The sequence below is a fragment of the Eleutherodactylus coqui genome, chromosome 2, assembly GCF_035609145.1.
Source record: "Eleutherodactylus coqui strain aEleCoq1 chromosome 2, aEleCoq1.hap1, whole genome shotgun sequence".
Classification (NCBI taxonomy): domain Eukaryota; kingdom Metazoa; phylum Chordata; class Amphibia; order Anura; family Eleutherodactylidae; genus Eleutherodactylus; species Eleutherodactylus coqui.
Window position 1 is genome coordinate 6,400,733 of NC_089838.1, and position 18,367 is coordinate 6,419,099.

General features: G+C 45.7%; 1 protein-coding gene across 4 annotated transcripts in view; it reads right to left on the reverse strand.

Moving 5' to 3' along the window:
* Positions 1-476: 476 nt before the first annotated feature.
* Positions 477-18,367, reverse strand: part of FGD4 (FYVE, RhoGEF and PH domain containing 4) — a 133,040-nt gene continuing 115,149 nt past the window's right edge. For all 4 annotated transcript variants that reach the window (XM_066590223.1, XM_066590224.1, XM_066590226.1 and 1 more), the window contains exons 8-17: positions 18,218-18,356; positions 17,587-17,645; positions 15,163-15,309; positions 14,481-14,653; positions 14,352-14,382; positions 13,143-13,238; positions 11,993-12,118; positions 10,538-10,681; positions 9,477-9,617; positions 477-8,267 (exon numbers count right to left, since the gene is read on the reverse strand). In XM_066590223.1, the coding sequence (XP_066446320.1) occupies positions 8,025-8,267; positions 9,477-9,617; positions 10,538-10,681; positions 11,993-12,118; positions 13,143-13,238; positions 14,352-14,382; positions 14,481-14,653; positions 15,163-15,309; positions 17,587-17,645; positions 18,218-18,356 (1,299 nt within the window). In that variant the 3' untranslated portion in view covers positions 477-8,024. The remainder of the gene's footprint in view (positions 8,268-9,476; positions 9,618-10,537; positions 10,682-11,992; positions 12,119-13,142; positions 13,239-14,351; positions 14,383-14,480; positions 14,654-15,162; positions 15,310-17,586; positions 17,646-18,217; positions 18,357-18,367) is intronic.

An 18,367-nucleotide genomic window follows, 5' to 3' on the forward strand; every position in this document is an offset into this window, starting at 1 on the left:
GACATAATAAAGAGCTTATACCCACTCCTTCCCCACCGGCGGCTCTGGGTCTTCCTGGTGACGTATGGCTTAAAAACTGCAGTCCACCTGTGACGTCCCGTAAATCTGCTGCTGCAGCCAATGACAGCTCAGTGATGATCACTGAGCCTCGTCATTGGCTGCAGCAGCTAGTTTACGGGATGGCTTAGACTGACTTCAGCCTGTAAACATCATGGAGACCCAGAGCTGCCGGCGTAAGAAGTCAGGATTGACCGTGCATGTAAGCCATCAGACAGCCAAGACTGGAGCTAGCTCCGATAGCAGCCGTTTGCATTATCTGCTGGGTACGCAGTGGGCTCAGCCCCCGAGCCTGCTCTATACCCACCCCCACCTCTATGATGTACATATACGTCACAGAGGGGGAGGGGCTAATAAGAAAATAAAGATAGTTTTCAGAAACAACTTAAATTCATAAAAAACAAGCGGCACAGCGAGGGTCCAGCTTTAGAGATTTTATTTATCATCAGAGCCAGAGAGTCATTACCGATACAACATTCACTGATTCCAGGATTATTTTACTTTTTACAGAATACAAATTTGCAGCTATTTAATAGTAATTAAAGTGCTTCTCTTATCTCACACAACACATCGGCGCTCCTCCGGGCCAAATATACATATGGTACAGCGAGTATTTACAACTTCCCAAAATCTTCATGGTCTTAAAAGGGGTCATTCAAAAGCATCCTTTCGTTCATTAATAATCAACATTATAAGCCCTGTTGATGGGCCGAGCCATTCCTACCTGTATCATTATAGAGGTCAGAGGTCCATTTTTCTGATCTGGAGTGCCAAATCCCCTGCATGCACATAGATAAAATTCTGGCTACCTGCAGCCACCACAAGAGGGAGCTCCTGAATACGGTTATATGATGAACAGTATGCATTCGGCTCATAATGCTCCCTCTAGTGGTGGATGCAGGCAGCCAGAATGTTATCTTTTAATTCAATGTCTATGTAGAGGATTTAGAACGCTGGGTTAAAAAAATGGCGCAGGGAACGCTCTAAAGATATTAAGGGATTGTTCAGCTTTGAATGTTGGACCTAAAAATGACACGGCAATAAAAAGCGGAAACTTTAGGGGTAAAGATTGTGCTTTAGTAGTCGTCTAGGGGTTAGAGACTGCGAAAGGTCTCACTGCCCATGGGTGCCCTCACCATATTTGTCCATGTATGGTCACCCTAATATACTTTGATGGTAATTTGGACAATCCCGTATTTCGTGACTGCTTCTATGAGGGACAGCATAGTTTGCATTATGTCACGGTTCCTTGCATTCAATCCATGCCAGTTTCACTCAAGTTGAAGGACTGACTGGATGTAAGGACAAGCGGCCTGAATGAAACCCTCATAGAAAAAGCTGTAGTTTTCAGGTAGTTTTTCCCTACCAGTCTTCTGAAATTACTTGGCTTTTCAGCTGCAGACTGGCACTGTGCTGAAAGCAGCTTGACATTACTATGTTTCTGTATTATACAGATCTCCTAAAAAACAAACCATAATAACTAAGGCACCACCCAAGGCAAACCCTGTAAACCAAACAGGATCTAGAAACGCTGCTTGACCAGTTACTACACTACGGCATGTGAGGTTATCGTACGGCTGTTTTACATTGGCACTTTTGCTTATATGCTGTGTTATACCTGTATAGAATAGATGGTGCTTCCAGGTCATGTTTCTAATTGCATCTATAGACTACAACCAAGGAGACACATAGGTTGGCATAGGAGCTGTATACACAAAACGAAGAGAGATAAATCACGACTATTCGCAGCATTGCTTCAGTCTACTTATCTTGCATTTAAGTTTGGATGCACTTAAACGGTGTAGGCTGCCTTCTATAGTAAGTCACACCCCGCTGGGGGCAGGTACAGGGCTTTACCCAAGGGTACCTCATCCATTCCTATAGCCATAGTTTCTGGGATATGCTCACAGGGACCAAATTACCACGGAAGGTTTATCACAAAATGTGCGCACTTGATTTGGACAAACATACATCTACTTCTAAAAAGAAACGCCATCAGGTATGGGCTAAGAGTGATCCGGGCGTCACAGACCGTAACGGTTATGGGCCTTTTACAGACCACTGTCACCATCATACACTTGATTTTGGCAGACCTTGTGCTTCAAGGGGTTGACCCACAAAACGAAAGTATGCAGACAGAGATTAAAGGGGTTTCGAAGTTTTTTTTTTTAATAAACGTTTTGGGCGCCCTGTGCTCAAAACCATAGAAAATTAATATTCTCACCGTGGCGCCGGACCGCCGCTTCAGCACCAGGTGAGAAGACCCAATGACGTCTTGTTAACCTGTCACATGGGCTTCTAATGTAGAAGCTCCAAAGCTGGTTAATGGGATGTCGCCGATGACGTCCCTTTCCAGCCTCCTATTGGCTGCAGCAATCATGTGGGTAAACAACCATGTGACCACTGCGGCCTGAAGTAAATAGAAGACCAGAGCGGAGGTGGGGGAGCATCATGACGGGGGGGGGGGGGGGGGGGGGGGAGGTGAGCACGGTTTTCTTTTTTATATAGATTACTTATCCTTCTATTACCACCAATGAACGGGAAGCCAAAAAATCCCCTTTAAACTATCTGATCCGTGGGTCCCAACTGTTGGAGCTCCGACCAATCACAAGAATGGAGGCCCCAAAGGATTGGCGCAGTGATCACTTGTGTGCGCCACCAGTCCATGCATTTCAGTAGGACTGCCGGAGATAGCAGGGTACAAGTACTTGGTTATCTCTGACAGTCCTAATAAAAGTAACACCGCTGCTCCATTTACATGGGGACCTTAAAGGGGTATTCCTCAGATTTCCATCGCCCGGCCCTCTGTGCTGACCATCTGTCGGAAAGAGCTGAGCGCGGTTTCTGTAGCTCTCATGGAAGCGAGAGTGCTACACCGTTTCTGTAACCCTAATGCACTTCAAGAAGAGCTACGGAAACAGCGTTGGGCTAGGCGGTTTGCTCTGTCTGTAGGCTCCGCCAGGTCGCTGGCAGCCATGGCAGCGGTTTGCCATCTCGGCCAAGAAAAGCGGAGATTGGAACACCCCTTTAAGGCCCCAAATTCTTGTGATTGCTGCGAGCTCCGATGGTCAGCCACTACTGATCAGATCGTTATCCCATATCCAACGGTGAGCCAATAACATCTTTTCACGGGACAACGCCCATAAAGAGGTTGTCCGGCAGGTACAAGAAAATAAAATAAGTCATGATCCCCTCACCGATCCCCCCCACCAGTCCCGCGCCAATGGCGTCATTGGCTGAGCAGTCACATTTATTTTATGAGAGGCACCAAACAGTTGAGATCGGTGGGGAATCCAGGAAGTGCTGGATAGGGAGCAGAAGGGGGATCCACGACGTAAGTAGGAATTACTTTATTATTTTAACCCCTTAAAGAGTCCAGCCAAACAACTCCTTTGAATGGTTTTAGAAGAAGCCACGGGCCTTCTGCATGCTGCTATACGCATCTGAATGGATGCCGGAGAGGCACTGTACATGTTTAAGCCATAGGCAATCATCAACAGATTGCAATGTGACCGCACCCAAACGCTGGCAGGTTTTATAGGTGGTTTTTCAGGCGCAGCAGTATTTTCTAAGATTTACTCCAGGGTTTCCCTGCCAAACCGCCTCCACCGGCCTCATCCTATAGTGGTTTATGAGATGAGTCATTACGGGTTTGCAAAGTCTTGGAACTTGGGAGAATGTACAGTAACAAAGACCGAACATATATAGACAGAGGAGTAACACGAGAGCTCCTGGGCTCCGGTGCGAAATCTGGAATACCCCGCCATCATGTGCCATTTATAATACTGGTGTCCTTTATGTGGCACAGGGGCCCCAGGGATTGGGTGGGATGTCTTCTATAGCTACATTCGTAAATCCCGCAGTCAGGATTGAGCTGCTTTACTGTAACCTGCCAAGCCGCATAACTTCATTACAATCTTCGGCTAGTTCAATGTCTCTACGGATTATGGTCTACTGTGGTGCATTGTGGGAAATGTAGGGTTTACACCAGAATGCTGCTGGAAAAGCTTTCACAACTGAGTGTTACCATAGGAAACCGGTTGGCCAGCGAGAGCAAAAACCACCAGATAAAGGGGTTATCCCACTGCTAACCATTTATGACCCATCTTCATGACTGGTCATCAATTAGTAGATCGGCGGTGATCAGCCGCTTGGGATCCCTGTGGCCGGTCAACGTCAATACCAAGCGGTCTTTGATGCCGGATGCAGACCGCTTCATACATTGCATAGTTTTCTCAAGTTGGAATTACATGCCAAGTCCCATTCACTTCAATAGTGCTCAGAGTGTAATACCAGCTGGGGCCACTGCACGATATACAGAGCTGTCTGCTTCCGACAACAAATGGCAGCTCTGTACTGACAGTCACCAACCCCTGGGATCCTGAGCGACTGATCACCGTTGATGACCAGTACTGAAGATAGGTCATAAATGCTGAACAGTGGGACAACCCCTTTAGCTGTTGTTTTAGTCCTTGCTAGACAACCAATTTCCTGAAATGCTCCCTGTATTTGTGGTTACAGTATGGTTACTACATTGTAGCAGTTCGTGGCTGTTGTCTCCATGATTCAATTTCTCCCACGTCAGAATATACATCAATGTATATTAGTTCCCTCGGTTGTCAGCCACACATGGCCATGTGACAACTAGACTCCACCCAGATGACACCTGGCACCAAGTTCTGCTATTGCTGCAACCTCTACACCTTCCCTCCTATAGTTGCACCCCTGCTGGGACTCCATTGCAATACATTAACCTAATTAAAACTAATTCGGTTTGTGCTGTCAAATATCATATGTGATCTGTGCTAACAATGAATCATATTAAACAGAGGCGTACATAGAAGATAAGCACCCCCCCCCCCCCCAGCAATGACTAAAATAGGCCCTCCATTGTGAGCTGTGCTTTGCCATGCAGGATAGAAAGGCCTTATCTGTGACCCTTGTGACAATTCCATGGGCTTCTCCCCAAGGGCCCCATGTGGCAAGTACACCAGTGATTATAGTTAGCTAATGAATACTGTTCCATAGGCCCCTACAAGCTGAAACAATTGTGGCATGCTGTAGAGAACAACTTGGAATTAATTGGCCTAAATGTCTCGAGAAAAAAAGTGGCCATACTCCTCGTGTGAACTCTAGTCTATTAGTTTTCTAAGAACTGATGACATCACTGAACCAGCACTCATTAGTAAACCACCAATTAAAGTTAATGCCTCGGTAAGGCCAGTTCCACACAAGCAGATGTTGGGCGTATTTATGTGCCCATAATACAGACAGAACTCCCAATCCAACCACAGGTCTACTGACCCAGACTCACAGCCTCATAGGGCTCTATAATGCTCCGAGTTTGGGTTAGTAGACTCATGGTCAAACCAGGACACTCGTCCACATGAATGTGCCCGTTTACACTCCTAAGAAACTGGTCGTCTGTGTTATACTAAGTGCAGGAAGGGGTGGAGTATCATAGGTTCTTTAAATCCATGTGTCAGGCTCCACCCCTGCAGAGCCTGCACTAGTCATAACACAGCATCAGTTCTTCCGGGAGTGTGCCTTTAACTGGCATCATTATAATGGTGACTCACCATTGTTTTTATAAGCGATTTCACTAAGGCACTTCAAACAGCAGAATGTCTGCCCTCACTGTGCGCACGTAACAAGTCACCTGGGCAACGGACTGAAAACAATAACGGAGAAATACTTTATGAAACAAGTCGAAAGATGAAGTAAAAAAAATAAAGGGGATTCAACCTAAATATCCATGACATTAATGGGGTCTGTGAGCTGGGACCCCAACAACACATCCGTTCTGTCAGAGCTCAGAGACTCTCAGCAAAGATAGAGCGGATGTCGGTCCCTATAACTCAAAATGAATGTCCCCCTCTGAACATTAGCTAAACAAGTACAACAATCCATCCATCTCCGTAAAGGGCCACTCCGAGTAAACTTTTCACCAGGAGTCATGTGAGGCATCGGGGGACCGCAGAGCAGTGGATGGGTAGCTCATCAGTAAAATGATCCGCCCTAGTAGGCACTTTGGGGAAACTTATTATATTTTTCCCAGGGTGCAAATGACACAGAGTGGCCCTTTAATACAGCTTTATACCAATTAAGCGACCGTGCTTAGACAAGCGCCTCAGCTGGATCATTCTAGCAATCGGTGCAGGTCTCAAACGTTTTTAGAAAGTGCAGTTATACTTTAAATTATTACATTCTATCTGCAGCCACCACTAGAGGGAGCTCAAGCACGTACTGCGTACTGTTTATACTGTGAACTCTATCATATAAAAGTATGCAGTACTCCTGAGATCCCCTAGTTGTGACTGTGGGTAGATCGAAATATAATTAAAGTATAAATTCTTCACTGTCTTACCAAAATGAAATCGTCACCCGAACAAGAATCAGAAGTAATATTTATTGCCCTATATCAATACTTAGTGGGGCTCCTTTGGCCCTAATAAATTTGGTACTCTCTGTGGCATCCGTTCTACTAACGTCTGATACACATCAGCCGATAATTTCCCTCCATTCATCCTGCAAATACCTGACAAGTTCTCTCAAAGAAGATGCATTGGCCCATCTACAGTTGAGCAACGGAACAACATTCTACGGAGTGACAAATCATGCTGCTCCATCTTCAAATCAAATAGCTCTATCTGGGTGTGAAGGACATGTGGGGAACACCTTTTGCTTAAGTGCTTTGTGCCAACAGTTGAGTACAGCAGAGGTTCTGTCTGAGGTTCTTTTTATGTGGCATGGTCTCAGTCCACTGGTTGCTGTGGCAGGAACCATGAACACAAAGGTGTACCCTGACATTCTAGACGTGGTAATGCTCTGGGAATGGTCGGCCATACTTCCAACAAGACAACGCACTTTGTCACAAACCCAACGCTGTTTTATGTTGGTTTAAGGGTATGGATGTTTCACAATTGGACTGGCTGCACAGAGCGCTGACCTGAATCTTACTAAATATCTTGGAGACAAACTGGAACATTGGGTCAAGAAATATTAACACCATCCTTAAGAACTGGCCAGACATTTGCAGGATGAATGGAGGGAAAAACCATCTGAAGTGTATCAGACGTTAGTAGTAAGTATGCCACGTAAAGTATCCAATATTTTAGGGCCAAAGGAGCCCCACAAAGTATCAAGATATGGAAATTAATACTACTTCTGATTCTTGCTCAGGTGTCCAATTACGTTTGGTAGGGTAGTTTATGTCTATGCAGGAGTTTTGGAGCTTTGTATCACAATGGAATGATGGAGCTAAAAGCAACTTGGTGCTAGAAGGAGGACATTCACTTTAAGTTGGATGGATCTTGGCATCAGCAGGATAACAGTCGCTTATGTCGTATCACAAAGGACAATATTTAATTAATAAATAAAATCTGAGTGCAAATAAAAAGTACAGAAACGAACAAACTTTGTAATTTACAATAACTTTGCGTAGGACTTTCGGGACAGACGGCAGACCTGACTTCAAGTCTCCATGTGCTTTCTCTATCGAACCACTGTGCCTATCTGCAGAATAACGATCATTTCATCTTGTAGCTGATTGTGCAATTATTAATAAAATAACTGAGATCCTAGAACGTTCTACGGAATTTTACGTCCCAGCCCTCGGGCGCCATTGTCCTTATCATGATTGTAGGGTTCCCCTTAGATCATATAGAACTCCAGCTATGTTCTTGAAGGGATTCTTCCTGAAGGTCCAGAAAATGTCACCATGTAGTGATGCCTGCTTTTGGTGAAAGCTTGACCCAAACCACCGGTCAAGACTGTATGTCCACCAAATATCCATACCGCCATGTTTATGGATTCTCATGGTTGGCACTGAACGAAAGATATGACCCAGGACTTAAATAGGATTCCGTCCCAGGTCAGTAGTCAGATCTGTAAACCAAGTTTGGTTTATCTTTTTCCATGACTTTCATAGTCTTGTGTTCCTATTTCATTGAGGTTTCCAAGGAGGACTACTGCGAAGGTTCCTGGTGGTCGTCTGCAGCACCGTTTGCCTCTCTATCGCTTGTAGTCTCCCCTATTACTGCCAAGTTGATAACTTTAAGCCACTTCTGCTTGAGTTCTTCACTGTCGGCCGAGAAGCTGTGCACAGATTTCGACTGAGATAGCCGGAAGCTATAGGGCAGGTCAACTCCGCGGGGCGATTCTTCGACAATGTAACCCAGAAGTGGAATTGTGGCTTGAGCTCTGACATCCTAAAAAGCAAGATGATGAAAAACGTTGACTATTTTTCTTACATTTGCATATTTAAGGCGATTCCGAATATTACAGACTTTATCGGAAAAGTCAATGTTATTAAAACTCCATTATAGTGACGGCATATAAAAGAAGAGGGAGGAGCTGTTCACCCGAAGTGGCCCTATGGTTTCAGGAAAACCGGCTGGTCTTCTCCGCTGATGTCCCTCTGATCCACCAGTTCTAGGTCCCATTTTCAGCTTTCCAAGATAGCTGACACAATTTTCAGACTACCTCATTCCCATAGTGCATTGCTACTGTTAGACTACCACTGCACTATACCTGCTCTCCGATTAGCCAGTACTGCTCACATGATCAGTGCTGGCCAATTAGAGAGCAGTACACAGGGTGCTTTAGGTAGGAAAAAATGGACTCATAAAAACACAATACCCAAAACAGCAGATTGGAAGAATATTGGCAGAGAAGAACGACAGCAGGCAATACACTCTCCCTCCTCCCGTTCTGGGACAGAATTTTGTCATGAAACTGGAGGGTCACTTTAAGACCTCTCTCAATTAGCTGGAGCAGAGATTAGCGACAAAGAGCGTTTCCTTCCTTGGAGGACCCAGCATGGCAAAGCATTACACAGACAGCCCATTGATTTGCATGAGCACCAATGTAATATTTAATTTCGCCTGCAGGTGGCACTGCAGGGAAATTGAACACTTGCAGATCACAACTGATCAGCTTACTTTCTAGGAGACCCGTCTAGCAAAAAAGGGATTGTAAAAAGGGAACACCGCTTCTACCATTGTATGCCTCTTTGGGATTTATAGGTTTACTGGTTTCCTTGAATCTTTCTTCTCTAAGCTGATTAAGTTCAGGTCGTCTAGTACCCACTTGTCTATTTCTGGATGACCATCATCTCAGTAAGTATAATTGTATGTACAGAAGGTTTCATGGAAAGTTCTATCTGCTATATAACTGACTGCATCTCTCCTCTGCACAGACTTGTTTTAGGTCATCTCCAATCAGGCATCAAGAAGCATAGGAAGACCGCAGAAGAAACCACACAGATAAAAAGCAAGTAGGACAAGGAGAGGAAGCACAGCAACAAGAACGATTCTAAGGAGTCTTGGAGGAACTCAGAGAAGTTAGTTTTCCAGATGGGACTATTATCTCTCGTATGGCGCTTTGTACAAGAGGCAAGTGCCATGCATCTGTCTTACCTGTGGTGCTCCATACATGTACAACACAAGAGCCTCGTGTTTAGGTATCACGCACCAAACCTTCTGCCAAGGCTTTGACTTTTCGTTATACTGGAGGAAACTGCAGATTACACTGTTTCCTGAGACTTCTGCAGACTCAATCTGACAACAGCAAGAAAGAAAGGAGGAGAAAAAAAATATGTAAGGAAAAAGTCAATAAATATATTAATGATCCTGTAAGCTAAATCCTTTCATTGAGCCACCCAAGAAATGTTTGGAGCCCATCGAGTCAGATTTTATTAGGTAGACTGAAGCTGAGATCTAAGCAATGGGACAGGAGTGAGAATACTGTGCGCAGAATGGGGATAAATTCTTGAGGTCAATGCTCAACATACTTGCAAAGTACTCACCCCATCAACCCCATCCAGACAACCACTTACCACCCATAGGATGATAATGAAGACAATGCAGGAGATGGCCGCAGAGGTGAATTAGCTCCTGGGCACCAGGTATTTAATGCTTTCCACAACCTACACCCCCAGGTAGATTAAAACCTTGAGCACGGAGCATACAACTCAGTAAAGCATGCTTGACCACTAAACATATTAAAGGCTTTAACGCCTTTGCTTTTTAAACTTTTTGAACAACCTAAGTTCAAAATTTCCAGCTGTAGAGTTTGTGCAACTCCTTCACATAGCTGGCTGTCCTGCTGAATCTGACATTGATCCAACAGAGCGCTGCTCCCGGCTGTGTTGGCTCTTTTAGTTCTGCACTTCCCTTCTCCCAGTGTTAGAGATACGAGTAGTAACCGGGAGGGGGAGGAGGTTGTTCATGGTAGATCAGAGTGTGGAGGGGGTTCAAATGAAGAGGGGGGTCTCTCAAACTGCCTCCATTAGCCAAAGAAGAGAGCCAGTAACAAAGATAGGCTCTTGCACATGTATTGAACAATTGGCATGTAATACTAAGTTTCCGGCCAGTCCGACTTCCCATACAGGGTGGTCATGAGACAACCCCTTTAAATATGAAGCTTTAGGTACTCTAGTGGATTTGTATGGTCTTAAAGGCCAAATTTCAAGTCTCACCTCCAGTATGCCCCTCTTCTTCTCTTTCTCCTCACTGTCATTACAACCTTTTAATATGTGGTAACAGTCTTTACAGACTTTATTCATTTTATTACTGTCATACTCAAGAGGAGCTTTGTAGTCAGAACATTTCCAACAAACCACCTGTAAAGACACAAGGTAAATGTACGTCAGATATTGGCTCCCTTTAACTCAATACGCTACTAATTAAAGGGGTTGTCCACTGAGTCAGGGTTTAGCAGTATTGGCACCTGTACTTCTAATCACCAGGTCATTTGGTATGGACCTCTCGTTGTCGGTGACGTCATCACAGGGGGGTGGCTGATTGCCTTATCTCAATAACTACAACAGCCTCCTCCTCTGTAATGGCCCATGCAGAGACAAAGAAGGAGGCTGACTAAGTTATTGAAACAAGTCAGTCCTCAGCCTACCCCCCCTACAATGATGTCACAACATGATGTCACCAACAATGAGAAGTCCATAACACATGACCAACTGGGCAGGAAGTGGTGGTGCTGGCACTGCTGGGGACACACTTGATTGGGTTAAGTATCTCTCTTTGGAAAACCCCTTTAAAAGGAAGTCTGTCACCAGTTTTGGGTTACCAACTGAATACAAAGGTAGATGCCCAATGATACGAAGAGTATAAGGGTACTTTTATGATTTTCCAGTGTGACTCCACTAGCCAGATATAGCACCGTCTTTGGGCCACCCGTTATAAACAGATGAAGGTAGCACTGTCCAATAGGTGGTCCCAATGTGTCTGCAGTCCAGCTGTATTCCTATCCTTTGCTTAAAGGGGTTTTCCAGGCAACACCCACTGTCAGTAGCAGGCCACTCCATGGTCAGAGTGGAAGCCATTGTTCCGACCTCTCTGTAGTGGCCAGCACTTGTAACTGCAGACTGGGGTCTTATTTAAATCAATGGGAGCTGCACCTGCACCGGCCACTAGGCAAGGGTCAGAGTAACAGCATCTGCTATCACTACCAGGTAGATTAAAATTTCGACTATCCTTGACCACAAAGGATATTAATCCTTGAAACGCCTTAGATCATAAAATATATTATAGGCTATAGACACCTTTTTTATTGCCCAATTCCCTCCTGAATGCAAAATTAAACAACTTACTAAATAGTTTTCATTAAAAGTTTTCTATTATTTTGCGGTTGTAGGTTCTGTGCATCTCCTTCACATAGCTGGTTTTCCTCCTTCTGACTTAAAGCAGGCAGCCCACTGTTCCTGACTCTGTGGGGTCTCTCTGCTCTACCCCTCCTTCCTCTCAATGTTAGAACTAGCAGCGAGGAAGGGGAAGAGGTACTATACACAGCAGATCGGAGTGTGGAGAGGGGTGGAGGAAGGAGGAAGCATCCAAGTTAGCAGGGAGGGCAGATCACAAAAAAAGCTATACCACATCCAATGAATGTATCCCTTGCATGGTAACACAAATGAACTTACATAGCCACACGCCCGGCAATGATGCCGCCTCCTAGTCAGTGCGTTAAATTGCTCTTTGCATTTCATGCACATGGTCACTTCATTATCTCGGATCCACCTTGGAGCCCGGAGCCCCAATTCAGCACTCTGAAATAAAGGCAAACATAAAATCTTTAAGATAAACTACAGGTTTAAAAAAAAAAGTCTGAAGAAAGCCTGTTGACTCTTTCCAACGACAAATAGCAGAATTGTGAATGCAGCGCTGAAGTGTAATACAGACTGTATACCCCAAGACAAGTGATACAATGTATTTACAGAGTGACTCAAGTCCACAACACTGATTGGAAGAGAGCTAAAATTTTGCACCCAGGCCCATGAGCCCTTACATCAGCCCCCGTCCCCACCTTGTCTGTTCCCAGCGCGACTGGATGGCTGTTTGGGACAGCATGAGTATGAGAACCACATGGTGGAATTGCTGGTTCTGAGGCAGTATACACAAATACAGCATCAGAACCAAGCTGGGTACAGACATAAAACATGAACCAACCTCAGTACATAAATACAATACCAGAACCAAGCTCCGTAAATAAATACAGCACCAGAGCCAAGCTTATAACATAAATACAGCACAATCTCAGCATATAAATGTGGCCCATAAATAAAGCACCAGAAATAGGCTCATAACATAAATACAGTAGCAGGACTAAGCCATTGTGTTGTGGGGGAGCTGATTGGCTAATAGCAGCACCTCGAAACATCAGAGGAGACGAGACAGAGCCAGGAGGAGGATGATTCATGCAGTTCCACAAGTTGCTGCTGTATGGAAGAAGATGATCGTCTGGAAGGTCGAACCTAAATGGACGATTATTCCCAGCTTTCCATTTGCCAAGTCTCCCCCCCCCCTCCCTCCTTCTTCTACAAGCTGGTGGACTGTGCCTGTGTGACCGCAGGGGACACCCTAGCTAAGGCTGGCTATGTGAGCACCTCTCTGGGTGAGGACAATATGAAATCAGCGTTCTATCCTGAGAGGTCATCAGGCTGACTGGCACTGACCTTTAACACAAGCTATGACAAATATTACAGCGTGGGATGGATAATATTACAGCATACTTCCCTCTTTCACAAGCTCACGGTCAGTTACTGGCCCACAAGGAAATTAGTCAAAACTTACAGGAACTTCCTGAGGCGCCTCCTCCATTTTTTTTGCAGTTGCGATTAAAAACGTTTCATTCCGCTGTTGAAATTCTGCAATCGCTGTGTTCAGAGCCTGAAAACGAATTCCACTCATTAATATGCAGCTTAAAGGGGCCACAACAACCCCACTGGATAATATTAACCCTTTAAGGACGCGGCCTAGGTTGGTACTTTAGGAAATCAGTATGCAGTATAAAGGACACAACCTTTTTTTGTGAGTTGGAACAATTACGATGAAGCCAAAAAATTGTATAAAAATTGTAGATATTTTTTCAGGTTTTTCCACTTTTCCACAATAAAAATCTTTTTTGTAAAATTTGTTTTTGGCATCACTGCATTCAAAGACCCAGAACTTTTACTATTTGGTTTTGTGTGAGGGGGCTGTAGTTTCTAATTGGGAACATTTTGGGACGCATAAGACATTTGTAGTCACTTATTTTTTTGCAAAAATAAAAGGTGCACAAAAAAAAAGGGGGATTTTATTAATTTTTGCCCTTGAATTTTTTAAACTATTTTTATTTATTTATTTTTATGTCCCTGTAGGCAATATAATCTGTGGTTGTATATCACACTGCAGTACTTCTGTTCTGCAGTGTATTATCTTCTATCTTTGACATTACAAGCCATGGCAGCTCATTGGCCCACCACGACTGGATGCTGGTGGACTGATGTCACAAAAGGAGCTCACTGCAACCTTTCTCTTCTGGAGAGGACTCCTATTCCCAGGCTTGTTAAAAGGCCTGACATTGACTTGCAAGAATGCTGCCTTCCAATAGGTGGCAGTGCAGAGGCATTGTTCCATCTCCCCATTTGCATCTATATGCGGTACATGTATGGTATTTCGTGCAAACTGCTCCCCTCTCATGAAATACATGTATGTCGTGGACTGGGAAGGGTTTAAAGATGTAGAAGCTGAACTTCCTGTTGGCACTTTAGCAAAAAAAAAAAAAAAAAGCTCCTGCCCAAAAAATTACCAGACTTAATGGTAACATCTTATCAAGGCAACACCTACTTGTGGTGGAATAAATGGACATCAAAGAAGAAGGTTCCAGAGCAGAGAACCACTAACATAGACCGTCTCTCGCTCTGGCATTCCCAGCCTGTCCATGTATTACATTTCATATGGCTGCCTGTAGATCCCCTTTAAACTCCCAAAAACTACTTTTGATCGGTCGCCGGCTCGTACCTTTATCCATTCTTTCTTGATTTGTTCGGAGCTGAAAAAAAAAAAAAGACATAAATGACGTGAAAAAATAACCACGAGAACAAAGACACCGTCAGCAACATATCAAAGATCCCCCAGAGGACGCCTTACCTGGCCTGTAGCTCCAGCGCTCGCTCTTTACCGGAGATCTGGAAGGTGTGCGGATAGTCCTCATTCTGCGTCTCCACCACTTTCATACCCTCCAGTCCAATCTTCGTGCGCACAGAGTACTTCGCCCCCACCAGACTGAACTTGGGCACACAGTACAGCAACATGTTGTTGAACTTAGAAGAGAAGAGGTTGATACAATAGTCATAGGCGAGCCCCAGTCATAGGCGAGCCCCAGTCATAGGCGAGCCCCAGTCATTGGCGAGCCCCAGCCATTGGCCAGCCCCAGCCATTGGCCAGCCCCAGCCATTGGCCAGCCCCAGCCATTGGCCAGCCCCAGCCATTGGCCAGCCCCAGCCATTGGCTAGCCCCAGCCATGGGCCAGCCCCAGCCATTGGCCAGCCCCAGCCATGGGCCAGCCCCAGCCATGGGCCAGCCCCAGCCATGGGCCAGCCCCAGCCATTGGCCAGCCCCAGCCATGGGCCAGCCCCAGCCATTGGCCAGCCCCAGCCATTGGCTAGCCCCAGCCATTGGCCAGCCCCAGCCATCTGCAGTTATGGCTCTACTAAGGACTCTGAGCTGCTGTGACTAAACACCAGTCATTAGCCTTTACTATATAAAGTAGCGATGGCCGTAGCGCACCACTACTGGTAATACTAATCATTCTTCAAATGCCAAGACGTACCAGGAAGAGGTGCCGTTCTTGGGCTGACGTGTTACGGGCGGCCAGTTTAAGAATCTGCCCCTCTTTTATGAACTCATTAGAGGGGTGGACGATGTCCTCCTCTTCTCCCAGCATTTCGTACACCATCAGTAGCTTCTTCAGACTCTCCTGTAGACCAAAAAAATCACAGCGAGTTGTTAGTAGTGACACCAATAATGGCCATAGAGAAAAGGCTTACCTTCTACCTACTACCCCAACCAACCACCCCCAGTATAGATGGTCAGCTATATACCTAATACATGCCCCTTAGCAGCCAGCTGTGGGGTCTCTTCAGCAGTGTAACTATAGCGGGTGCCCAGTAAGCTGATAGGGTTTACGATGCAGACTATAGCTTCCACCAAAAGGAGGAAGCAGTTATCTAAAATCTCAGCGTCAATCTGCTGCCCTGTCAGCCTATCTAAAAAAAAGCTGAAACCATTAAGAGCAGATTAATCTTTACATTGGAGATCTGCTCTAAAGACAACGTATCAGCTGAGCTTCCAGAATGGCCGACAAGAATCTCATAGGTTCACACATGGACATAATAACGGGGCGCCAAAGGTCCAGCAGAAGACAACTCCACTCAGAAGGTGGCTTTGGAGCCGGTCACTTGCCACTAGAGTCTGCTTCTTAAAGGTACCTCCAGTACTGGTTTTTAAAGGGGTCCTCCAGGACTCTTACTATTGATGACCAAGCGGAGGTCCACCACTCAGGATCTCCACCTATCAGCTGATCAAAGGGTCGCTGTAAGTGTGGACTGCATTGGACATAGATAGCTCTGTCAGCACTGCGGTAGTCCGATTGGCAGGAGTCCTGAGCAATGCCCCCCACCGCACCCACTGATCAACTATTGATGACCAATGCTGTGGATTGATCCTCAATAGTAAAAGGTCCGGGCAACCAATCATGTCCTCTGGTCTGCGGGGCCAACTACATTCTTTGCAGCCGTGGCTCCACTGACTCTATTGCAGCTGTTCTTTTGTCTGTACTCCCCCTGTACCACGTCTCGTTAGATTTGGCTCCCGGCGCTGTGAATGTGTCAGGTGGGCGGTCTCCACTGCTCACTGTCAATCAAATCTGACATTATCCATTAACAGTAAGTGGTGAGGACTGCCCACTTGACACATTTAAAGTGTTGGGAGCCGAATCTGACGGGAGTCACTATAGGGGAATCTAAGGGGACTAGAAAAATAAAAAGTTCAGAAAGAGCCAGTGGGGCCGCGGCTACAAAGCTATGTAGTTGGATCTGAAGACTGAGGGATATGACAGGTTTACTTTAAAGGGATTATCTGGGACCTTTACGATTGATGAGCTATCCTCAGGATATAGTTTATTGGCGGGCGTCTACTGCTTGGGATCTATGCCGATCAGTTGATCGCCAGGCCTGCTATCAGAGCAGACAGCACTGGAAGCAGACAGTGCTGTCATATTGCAGTGGCCAGGTTTGGTAGTGCAGACACAGCTCCTGTTGCATTCAGTGGGAGGTGTGCTGCAGTATCAAAGTGGGTCATGGCAATATTGACAGCGCTATCTGCACTGATCACGGGGATCCCAAGCAGCAGACCCTCGCTTGGACAATCCCTTTAAAGGGAACTTGTTATATCCTCCAGTCACTGCATAGCTTTTCCTTTCTTTCTATTACCATTACATCCCCCTGTATTGACTCCAACATTTTGAAAGCGTCAAGTGGGCAGTCTCCACCACTCACTGATAATGGATAATATCGGATCTGATTGCTAGTGGTCAGTGGAGACTGCCCACCTAACAGATTCACAGTGCCGGACGCAAAATCTAACGGGACCCAGAGACAATCACACTTAAGTGCAACTCATGTGTAGTTAAAGGGGTATTCCAGGCTTTCTGAACCAATGACCTATCCTCTGGATAGGTCGTCAGTAGTTGATGGATGGGGTTCCGCTCCTTGGAATCCCCGTCCATTAGCGAATCGTCCGGCCCGCTGTCAGTGCAGCAGGCCTAATGATCAGCTGATGGACGGTGCTCTGAGCGGCAGAACCCCGTCATTCCCAGAGGATAAGCCATCAGTTCTAAAAGCCCGGAATACCCCTTTAAGACTCAGCCGACCAATCTCATTTACGCATACAAATGGAGTCGGATACACTGGTGGACTTCTATCACACAGGGTTACATTGTAACGGGTCAACGGGGCTAATTTTCTAGGAACTCAACCTATGTATTACCATTTGCAATATGTCCTAGAGGTCCGTCACAAACAGCAGAGCGGAACACATGCTCTTCCGCTATCAGTCACTGCAGAGTAATGGGAGGGGTGTGATAGTATCTATGCACCGTATGGCACCATTATATGGTTATTACTGGCTGGAGGCCTTCCTATAGGGACTCCGTATAATGATCCCATCCCTAAGATTTGCAGGCTAAATCACTTACCATTTTCCGGATCGCTGTATTTGAGTGACTCGCTGCTGTAGAAATAATTTCAAGGGAATCTGAAAGAAAGAGTTGCCGAGGTTACCGCGACAAAATACTTGTTTGGTGGTGGATAAAGCTTTTCATCAGTTTATCATACAGTGTCTGTGCTGTGCGATCAGACCAGAAGGCAGCCTTCACTCCGCACACATCAATGGGCCTTGACTGCCATGACTATGTCACTGGTTCGTCAGTTGTCCTTCCTTGGACTACTTTTGGTAGGTAGTAATCACTCCATACCGAGACACACCTCAAGACCGCCCATTCTGGAGATGTTTTGACCCCGTCATCTACACATCATAATTTTCCCCTTGTCACAGTCACTAAGATCCTTACAATTGTCCATTTTTCTTTAGTTGGTGCAAAAAGTGGCTACAAATGGCCTCTCTCTCTCCCTGGAGGACCTGGCATGTCTATAATGCATTATACATTGTGTAATACTTCATCCTCCCTGTGGGGGCACTGTAGGAGAATCGAACACTTGCTGCTGTTTCACCACAGAGTGAAGTAGGTTGCTGATGGTACCGGCAGCACCAAACACATCTCTAACTGCAGATCTATCTAGGTAATAGTGCAATAGAGGTCGTCTCACTTTCCGTATCCTTTCGATCGAGCGAGTCCTGGGGCAGCTTGCGGAGATAATCCTTTAAGAGCATCTCGTATCGCGGTATCCGTTGCACTGGCTCCAGCATATGATGCTGCAGTGTCAGGCTGCCGCACTTTCCTTCCCTCTGCAACAAGA